At 38.3% G+C, this 11,058-nt stretch overlaps 1 protein-coding gene across 1 annotated transcript; it reads left to right on the forward strand.

Annotated features, from left to right (window-relative positions):
• Positions 1–951: 951 nt before the first annotated feature.
• LOC113765927 (cyclin-dependent kinase inhibitor 4-like) lies at positions 952–10,691 on the forward strand. The gene is made up of 3 exons (XM_027310166.1): positions 952–1,343; positions 10,310–10,507; positions 10,622–10,691. The coding sequence occupies exons 1-3, from the start codon at positions 952–954 to the stop codon at positions 10,689–10,691; spliced, it is 660 nt and encodes a 219-aa protein (XP_027165967.1).
• The last annotated feature ends 367 nt before the right edge of the window (positions 10,692–11,058 follow it).

An 11,058-nucleotide genomic window follows, 5' to 3' on the forward strand; every position in this document is an offset into this window, starting at 1 on the left:
AGTTTACTTATAATATAACTAAAAACAACTTAATCTTAAGGCATACAGTTACATGAAAAATTAGATATACATCTCATGTATTTTTTATATATCAATTTATCATATCCGACAAATGATCAGACACATGTATAATAATACAATAATGAACAAGATTCAAAATTTTAACTACATCGTAGAAAGATTATGCTTTCCTAAAAGTTTGCTGCCAATATTTATTAGAAAGTATATACACACGGAGAAGTTCATTAAAATTTTAAATATGGTGGACCCAAGAATTTAACGCTAATAAGATTTCTTGGATTGATCGGCGTTGTTAGCAAAATACGACAAGAGTTTGTTACGATTTATAGTGATCGCATTCCTCATATGTAAAAAAAATTATTACACAATTTCTCAAACTACTTAACCTCTTTTAGTTAACAACTTAATTGATCATTCAATATATTTTTATAATTGTTGCATTTACTGAATATCTTTTTACAATACACTTACAATCCAAACAAGAGGAAAATGATAGTAATACAAGATGTGATGAAAAGTTGCTTTTCCTAATTTCCTTATTTGGAAAACGTAAAAATATAGTAGAATTCAGAAAATTAAAAAAATTAGGAAAAGAGTTTTGGTATTAATTTATATACTATGTATGTATATAGTGTGCATCTTATGAGATATTAGACCCATACCAAACGAACCATTCCCCACCCCAAATGCCAACCTAGCTAGGTTTGCCTTATCACTCTTTTTCCTTTGCTATATATATAAATATATATATATATATATATATGTATAGTCATTAGTCACCAGTGCACGCACACACCATTCATCCATTCAAATCACCATCCTTCATTTCCCCATCCCTTGTCTCAAACACCAGCCTTAGATTGAAAAAAGAAAAGGGAATCCACGGGAAAGTGTGTAAACAAGTCCAAGGGGAAAGCAGAGGCACCAAAAATGGTGGTGAACCATGCTCAAACCCCGCTTGGTGTACGTACGAGGTCCATGACTCTGGAACTCAAGCGTTTACAGAAGTTACCTGCTTCACCATCAGCTGCATCTGCAGCCATTGGAGACGGTGGATCCTATCTGCAACTGAGGAGCCGTAGGGTGGAAAGGCTCTCACCATTTGCTGCTAAAGCAAAAACCCGAAAGATTCTCAAGGGTTCGACTTCAAAGAGCCAGGGAACCGGGCCAGCCAGTGTGAATCAAGAAAGTGAGAAAGACAAGGGGAAGGGTCCAATGCTGGAGGAGAATGAAAATGAGGAGAAAAACAATAACCCTGATGATTTGAAGGTTATGGAGTCCTCCTGGGGAGAGAATAACTTGGAGGCTGAAAGTGCTGAGAGGTGGGTTTATTTCTGTTTTGTTGACTTTTGATGACTTTATATATATTGAAATTTTGAGGTGGGTTTTCATTGTTTTGCATATTGAAAATTTTTTTTTTTTTAAAATGGAATTTATGTTTTTGGTGCTAATGTTGAATTTTAAGAAGTTGACACTGAAATTTATTTGGTTTCAACAAAAATGTTTTGCAATTTTTAAATTTCAATCTTTACAAGAAATAGTTTTTTTTTTTTGTCAAAGTGATAGGTTGCAATTCTATCATTTATTTTATTATTAATTTTCCCTATTATCTGACCTAATGTGGAGTAATTGTTAGATTCTACTCACTTTTGATATTTTACATTTATTTCAGGCAGTAGAACGAAAATATGATAACAAGTGCCAATTTAACAAGAAAAGAGTCCAAGTAATAGAGCTTATCCCAGGGGCATTTTTGGAAAAGGAACACTGGAACCCAATTTGGTAATTACCGCAAAGGCTAGGACGGCTGGAGGGTTTTCTTCTTGCTGGTGGGCCGCCGCAGAGAAGGGTCACTTTTGGATTGCTTTTGTTGACTTTTCTCTTGTGGGCTTTTGGCTTAATTTTCAATTCTCGTATGTAAAAAGAGGGAATGAGCACTACTTTAGGCATTCGTTGCTTTACACTTTGACTTGGCCGTTTTCCGTCTTTTAGTAGTTGCTCCTGCGCAAGTCTGGAGCACTGCTTGGATGGAGGAGCTTTTGACTTGTCCTTTCATCTGGAGTTGTTACTTTTCTTTTCTTTTCGATAGGAGTAAACAAGGGATGAATTAATCCCTTTGTCTAGTCAAGGAACAACGGATGCTTTGGGTCATCTAAAATTGTGAGATCGATTTAATTTTATTTGTTTCTCTTATTTATTGGTATTTGCATATTCCCTGATTGCAGTGCTTATGGTTGTTTAATTAATTGATTGTCTTGGATCCGGATAATTAGTTAATTTAATAATCTATTGTCAATTGAGGTGTTAAATCCGTAATTGTTTAATTGTCTCAAAATAGTGACAACTGGCATGATTAGATTTGTGTCAGGGGAATACGCGGGCTAATCTAAAATAACCCTGGTAGTGCGTTATTTGGTTAGAATAGGGCTCCTCTAATACGTAAGGCAATTGGGGAATTAAATTCTACGGGCGTACCTAGGATTATTTCTCAATTAGAGCAGTGATTAACGGGCGTACCTTGATCACCGACACAGTAAGGAGGGGTTGACTGTCATCGCTTGTTTGGCAGTTATAACCTATTTATTAGTAAATAATTGGAATTGCCTTTGCTTATCGATGATCAATTAGGTGAACCATTGCTGAAGTTATTTCTTGGCTAGATCCTTAATTATCACTTGTTTGATTTTAGTATTTTGTTATTTAATTTTTAGTAGTTTCTTAGATTTTATTTGGATTTCTTTGATTGTCACCTTCTGCATAAAAACACCCCCCTTTGTCACTGTGAATTTGAAAAGAAACAATTACTCCCAGTCCCTGTGGATTCGACCCTACTCACCACTATCTACAGAAATTATTTTTAGTTTGAGCAGGTTTTTATTATTGCACAGGCTGACAACCTGTCAATTTTTGGCGCCGTTGCCGGGGACTGGTGCCAGATTAATTTGTTTCTTTTTGAGTTTATTTTGTTTTCATTTTTTTTTATGGCTGCTAACATTCCATATTTTGATGATAGACTGGACTTTGTTCAAGAATGGGGTTATGAGACTCATGTTTTTCCTAATGATCAATGGGCTGTTGCAAATTGTGGGACTTATTTTGACTCAGGTTATTCAACTGACACATGCCCCGTATTTCAAGATAATCTAAGTTCTCCACTTGATACTTTTGGAGATTTTCCACCCCAATATCAAACGCAGTATGACCCTTATTCAAACGGGTATGATCAAGAATGGTGGGATAATTCCAATTTTGATTATGCAACCGGGCCAATGGATTTTCAACAGCAAGAGTCTCAGCAATCATCCTCCGTGTCAGGTATGTCTCTTGAAGAAATGATGGAATTACTAATTGCTAATACAAATCGATTTCATCAGGAGACACAAGCGAGCCTAGATCGATTTCATCAGAAGAGACAAGCGAGCCTTCGCGACCTGGCAGATCAACTGCGTCAATTGACATCCAGGATAGAGCGATTAGCTCCTCAAATGGAAGAATTGCCCGCACAAACCAATATCAATCTTGAGGAAGATGAGAGTGCAATTGTCCGGCCAAATGACATGGAACTGCAAGAGTTTCAAGAAAACGGATTTAAAGATGCAGTTGAAAGGGAAGCTGAAGTGCAAGAAATGAGACTCCAAGATCAACTCGTTCAAGTGAATGAATCCAGTGAACAATCTCCAAATGCGGTGACATTTTCTCCACTCCTTAATCAATATTTTCCTGACTCCTATTCTTCAATTCCTGTTACTGAAATTGATTTTATTATACCAGAAAATTTGAAATTTCATGACAGGAATAAGTTAAGAGTGGCAATGGAAAAATATCTTGAACCGAAGAATGCGTGTGATGGAGGAGTGAGTGGAGAATGCAGATCATTGTTGACTTGTTTAGCGCCATTCACTAGTCCATGGAAGCCCGTAGCTCGTATGCTCAAGGATTATTCTATTTATGAGGGTTATCAGGACTATATAGAGGATGAAGCAGTAAGACGAGCCACAAGATTTTATCCTCCATGAGCAAAACATGATAATGTCTAGCCAAAAACATTAAAGAAAGGCGCTCCTTGGGAGGCAACCCAATTGTTCCTTTTAATTGTTTGTTCATTTTCGTGTGGTAGTTTAGATGTGCTCTCCTTGAATTCGACTGATTTTGGGTTTCAATTTTCGTTTTTGCTGATTTATAGGTGCCCTTCAGTCATGACGCGCCCGCGTGGTGACGTGCATGAAGCTCACGATCAGAAACTTTTGGGAGCTCTCTTGCCCTCATGACGCGCCCGCGTGGTGATGTGCAGGAAGCTCACGACCAGAAACTTCTGGGAGCTCTCTTGCTCTCTTGACGTGCCCGCGTCACGTTCGCGGGAAAGGTAAGTGTTCAAAGAAACTCAAGAACGATTACTGATTTCCTGTTAATCACTACTTTTGAATTTCAAAAATAAATTTTGTCAATAATAAAAAAAAAAAGAGATGATATATGAAAAAAATTTTTCCACCAAAAAAAAAAAAAAGGGGAGTCTTTCCCTGAAAAAAAAAAAAAATCTAAAATGAAAAAAAAATGAAAAAGCAAAAAAATTTTTTTTTCCCCTTTTCACCGTAGCTCAGTTTTCCCAAAAAAAAAAAAAATCCTTCTTTTTCTTTTCTTTCTTTCTTTCCTCTCCCCTGTTCTCCTCTGTGTCGGCCGAAGCTCCCTCGCTCGCCACACGCCACGACTGTCGCCACCTGCCGACACTGCCTCCTTCGCCCCTCGCTCTCTCCACCATCAGCTCGACCTCACTCCAGCGCCGCCACCACCTATCCGCCACCCTTCCTCACGCGACGCAGGCTGCCAGACGCCGCTGCTCGCTCTCGCCGCTCGCTGCTGCGCCGCCGACGCGAGCGCCGCCCCTCTGCTCTCTCTCCACTTGGCGAACCAGCCACCACCAGCTCTTTCTCTCCAGCCGCGCTACTCCTAGCTCACAACCACCGCCCGCCGCGGCTATTTTCTTCTACCTCTGCCCAGTCCACAAGTGCTCCACTTTCAGCTCCAGCTCGGTCTCCACAGTCGCCGCGCGCCACCGCTGCCACCCGAAGCTCGCGACACATTAACCCACGGCTGAGCCCACATCTCCTCTGTCCGCCTCTCTCTGCTCACGGCCGCACGCCCCACTCAGCCACGTAGCCGCGGGTCACCAGCTCTCTTACCACCACAGCTCCACCGTAGCTCCAGTCCGCGACCAAGTCGCAGCGTCGCCTGCCTTTCCCCTTGCCACACTATCGCTCCAGGTAGTCATCAAGATGGAGGTATTCCTTTAACTCCTGTTCTTTAACGTGTCCAGCAACCTTTGTTGGTAATTTTGCAATTTCAAGTGCATAGGGTAATTTTGGAGTCGATTGAGATTTGTTTTGCTGCTTTAGTTTTTGCATAAGTGAAGTGAATTGCTGGACTACTATGAGCATCCACTGAGCGCTGCTTCACCTGGGTTTTGTTGAAATTTTTGCTGATTCGGTTGGCTAGTTGAGATTTTCCATTTACTAGAGTTTATTCCCAGTGGTTCTGGTGGGAATATGTTAAATTGAATCTGTTACCTCTAATTGGTTGGCTGAGTTCTTATGGACAAATTTCTAAGTTGTCGTTGTTGCATTTGCTGGTTTTGACTTATGACATTGCCCGGCCAAATGGAGCCATCTGTTAAGATTTTGGGTGGGCCTACATACTGCAATTGTATATTGATATTTGGGTGATCTGGTTCTGCTGCTGCCTGTTGATTTGGAAAACCTGGTTGCTTGATTTACTTGTTGAGGGTGGTAGAATTTCGTTTAATTGTTGGGGACATCCCGGTGATTGGTTAATATTGGTTAAAACCCATTCAAAAGTGTTGGAGTTTTCATTACTTTGGGTCAGCCGTTAGAATTATTTCGTCAACTCTGTGGGTGTTTTGACTCCACTAGATTAATTCTACTCTATTGGCTGACTGCTTGGAAGCTAGGGGTTTGAGATTTAGTTGTTAATGTCAGAGTTTTCCACTACTATTGCTTGACCTGTTCACTTCTTGAGACTCACTACTGGGGGCATTTGTTGAAATTTTAGAATGCATTTGTTGAGAGTGTGGATGGCACAAGTTTGCTTGTTGACTGACTGAATTGGGTTGTCCTTGTGCTTATTGACGTGACTTTGCTAGTTCCCAGTAACTATGAATGTTGCATTTGTGGTTGCTAATCTTATGAATGTGCATTTGTGGTTGCTATCTTTGTTGGATATTCTGTCTTTTGTTGTTCGGGGTGATAATTGGCGTCAATTGTGAGTGGCGCCACTTACAAGCACAGGTTCACAACGTAGATGAGCGAATGACGAACATCACCCACCAAGTGGCAAGGATGTCTCAGAACTCGGCTTCCCTCCACTGTTCCCTCCTATCCCTTAGCTGTTCAACAGGGAAGTTTCATTGTTCTCTTCGCTTTCATTACTTTATTACCTCCATTGAGGACAATGTAGGATTTAGGTGTGGGGGGAGCAGTTATGGTGCTAGTGTCTTTCGTTCATTTTCTTTTTCTTTTTTTTTAGTGATTAGCTCGTATGTGATGCCAAGGTTTGATGTTGGATTATTGCCTCTATTTCTACTTTTGCCAAGTTTTAATAATAAAAGGGTACCAAGTTAATGTGGTTGAATCCAAAAACATCTCTTTGGTGAATATCAATGATTGTTTTACTCTTATAATTTTTGGTTAACTTTCCTAGGCATAGGGAATGATTATTGGCATTTTCATGTGAATTGGTCCGGTTATTAACTTTAGTTCTCCATGTTTGAAAATGAGGTTAGCTGATGCAAGTTTTCTTTTGGTTCTTGTGTTATATTGAGTTTTTGTGATTTTTAGCTATGAATAAACTTGACTGTACTCCGCTATTAGTTACTACTGAGTAACCGGGGATCTGCACCTAAAAGTGTCGATTCTCGCGTCAAAAAGTAGTAATTGCTATGAGTACGTGATCACGTGGCGATAGAAGCTGAGTAACCGGGCTCCTTCATCTGGCCAATGTTGGAGTTCGCGTCAAAAGGCTCAAATGGCTAGCGACTAAGTCTTTTGTTACTATTGAAAGAAAAAAAAAGAATCAAAAAAAAAAGAGAGAAAAGTAGAAAAAATGTGAAAAAAAAGTGAAGGTTGTGTTAGTGTGTAATAAAAGTCAGCTTGCCGAATTATGGATTTAATGTTGAGATTTTGGTTAATAGTTGGACCATTTGCTGATAAATGTTGTGTGTCATTCCTTTTTCTTAGATTAGTTAACCTGGAATTAGAGGAGTTTGTGGTTTAGAAGCTAACCGGAGTGATGTTTCTTGGACTTGACCATTGCTGCTTGAATATTATTTTTCTTGGTATCTTGGCAATTTGTTAGATAGAGCAATAGCCACTATCAAATATTGGTGTTTGTTTCTTGTTCTCATGCTTGAGGACAAGCATGGTTTAGGTGTGGGGGGAATTGATAGGTTGCAATTTTATCATTTATTTTATTATTAATTCCTTCTATTACCTGACTTGATGTGGATTAATTGCGGGATTCTACTCACTTTTAGTAATTTACATTTATTTCAGGGAGTAGAACGAAAATACTACAATCAATACTAATTTGACAGTCATCAGGAAAGAATTCAAATAAGAGGTTGACAGGGGCATTTTGGGAACACAAAAAAAGACGTGAGCCCTTTGTAATTTGGGCTGAAGTCTTCCTTTCTCCTGTGGGCCGCCGCACATCTGAGGAAGGCAGAGGATAAAAACCAAACAAACAGCAGAGAAGGAGAACGGCTGGCTTCCTTAGCTTTTCGTCCTGTAGTATAGCTTTTCACTTTGACTTTTCCATGGCTGTTTTTGAGTAGTGGCTCCCTGCGGATGGCAGGGACCATTAGAATGAAACAATCACTTTCGTAGTTCAGCTTTTCATTTGATGATTCAAACGAATTGGGTCCACTAAATCGGAGACCATGGCCGCAGCTTTTGCGTCAGTTTTGTATGGGTTTTTCTCATCAACAATGAGCTAAACCCTTTTATCTAGTCAAAGGACAACGGATGCTTTGGGTCATCTAAAATTGTGAGATCGATTTAATTTTATATTTTTCTCTTATTTATTGGTATTTGCATATTCCCTGATTGCAGTGCTTATGGTTGTTTAATTAATTGATTGTCTTGGATCCGGATAATTAGTTAATTTAATAATCTATTGTCAATTGAGGTGTTAAATCCGTAATTGTTTAATTGTCTCAAAATAGTGATAACTGGCACGATTAGATTCGTGTCAGGGGGATACGCGAGCTAATCTAAAATAACCCTGGTAGTGCGTTATTTGATTAGAATAGGGCTCCTCTAATACGTAAGGCAATTGGGGAATTAAATTCTACGGGCGTACCTAGGATTATTTCTCAATTAGAGCAGTGATTAACGGGCGTACCTTGATCACCGACACAGTAAGGAGGGGTTGACTGTCATCGCTTGTTTGGCAGTTATAACCTATTTATTAGTAAATAATTGGAATTGCCTTTGCTTATCGATGATCAATTAGGTGAACCATTGCTGAAGTTATTTCTTGGCTAGATCCTTAATTATCACTTGTTTGATTTTAGTAATTTGTTATTTAATTTTTAGTAGTTTCTTAGATTTTATTTGAACTTCTTTTATTGTCACCTTCTGCATAAAAACACCCACTTGTCACTGTGAATTTGAAAAGAAACAATTACTCCCAGTCCCTGTGGATTCGACCCTACTCACCACTATCTACAGAAATTAACTTTAGCTGAGCAGGTTTTTATTATTGCACAGGCTGACAACCTGTCACAAAGCCAAGAAATGACTTTTGATTACTTTACTAACCTTAACCCAGCAATAAAACCACAAAAGCCGGCAACTTTTACGGTTCCTGCAGGAGACTAATAAACTAACCCCAAATCCCCCCCCAACCCCGATGTGGGATATCAACCCATGCAGGGAAACCTGCTGCTAAGACCTAAGGAGACCCCAATTACCCTGGAAAGGCTGATGTCTTTTTTGTCAAAGCCAAGAAACGACTTTTGATTATTTTACTAACCTTAACCCAGCAGGAAACCACAAAAGTCGGCAACTTTTACGGTTCCTGCAGGAGACGCTAGTTGAATTTTTTTCTATGCTGTCACTAAAATGTGATTGAAAATGATAAAGTCAGAATTGGATTTTTTTTTTTGGTTTTTAAAGGAGGAATAGTTTTGGATTTTGATAGAATAAATTTTTTCTACGAAAATCTCTTTGTTTTATTAAAAATGCATTACTTTTGGGTGTTTCTTATTTGGTTCCTTGATTGTGTGCATTGGCATACATATGGAAACCCTGATTTGGTTTAGACCCTTCTATTGTTGCTTGAAGAATGAGGTATATTTTCAAAAATTGAATGTTTTCACCATTCAATATGGTTCTAAGGATTTTTGTAACTTTTTAGCATTTTGATGTTACTCTATGCACTTTATAAGATTCTTTAAATATTAGCAAAGAAATTAAAAAAAAATCTACAGTTTTGTTGGAGTGTCATAGCCACATGATTGTTCGAATTTGTACACCTCAAAGTGTATTTTTTTTCTTGTGCTATCCTTAGGAAGTCTTTTCCACAAATTTTTGTTACAAACATTTGTCATGACTTCCAAGAATGGTCTCCTATATATGATTTTAGCAAAGATTTTTAGCTTTTCAATTTCATTCATTCGAGAATATCAAGATTCATTATTTTTTTTAAAAAATCATTCTTTTTTCAATTATTTTTCTCATTGAGTCCCTTGAATCCTATGAATCAAACTTGATGGACCTAATCGAGTTGATTCAATTTTATCTCAATTACAATGATTCAAGCCGTCAACTCGTTTTAATCGTTAATTGCACACGTTCATCATCTAGGTTGGGATCATTTTCTGACTTGTTTGGTTGATTGCTAACCAATTCAATTATTTGCTTCTTTACTTATTTGGGAAAATTCGAGTTATTCAAAATGTGCTTCTTAACTTGAGGATCCAAGTCTTAATAGTTTTCCTAAAGAGACACACCATTTACAAGACAAAATTTCTTTCCTTCAACGGGGTAGCAATTGTACTTATCTTGCAATTTTTGCCAATTTCTATTTGTCTGTTTATTATACATTGAGCTATTTGTGCCAAATAATTGTACTAACAGCTGTTCCATCCCACGTTACTCTATGCTTATAAGATTTGAAATTCTAATCCTCTTATGGCAATTTACTTATATCTAAGCATTTCTTATTTTAATTTATGGACCTAACGGATTTCGGATTCCTTCAATTTTCTTTTTAGGGCCACAAGGGAGACCACACCAGTTCATTTGATTAGGGATCCAAACGCTCTGGTTCTTCCCCCCTTTCCAAGCACCAGGCGTCGCTACACCCGCACCACAAGGGCCAATCCAAGGCAGTTCATTAACCCGGTAGAAGATTACCTGAACGCACTTTTTGGTGATCTTCAAGAGAGGCATAAAAACAAGTGCATTGAGAAGTATGCGTGAGGGTTTTATTTCCTAACATCCATTAATTTTCTTCTTCTCATGAATTTCCAGCTTATGGACAATTAGACAAAGACATTTTCTTGATGAATATTTATTTTCTGCAGGTACAACTTCGACTTCAACAACGAAGAGCCGCTGCCTGGCCGTTATGAGTGGGAGAAATTGATGCCTTAATTTGGTTTAGGAAAAGTGTTCCTAGGTGATGGAAATCCTTATATTTCCATTGCCGTGTCTTTTATGTACAAAATAAAGGACTTGTAGACTAATGATCTGTAACATGTTAAAGGAGATCTTGTGACTTATAGAACATAGAGCACAAGAAACTCCTTTGTATAACTGATCACTAGATAGCTCAGTTTCTTCAATTTGTGGATTGTGCATGGGAATTGCTATCTGAAATCTGTACCCTGTAGCTTTATCTTTCACGTGTAAATTACGTAAATCAATTTATGCCATTTTACTCATGGTCTTGGCCTATTATTAAACCGTGTTATATGTTAGTGTCTGTCTGCATCACAAAATTGCAATTAGAAAGGTAGAA

Source organism: Coffea eugenioides, chromosome 3 (assembly GCF_003713205.1).
Source record: "Coffea eugenioides isolate CCC68of chromosome 3, Ceug_1.0, whole genome shotgun sequence".
NCBI lineage: Eukaryota > Viridiplantae > Streptophyta > Magnoliopsida > Gentianales > Rubiaceae > Coffea > Coffea eugenioides.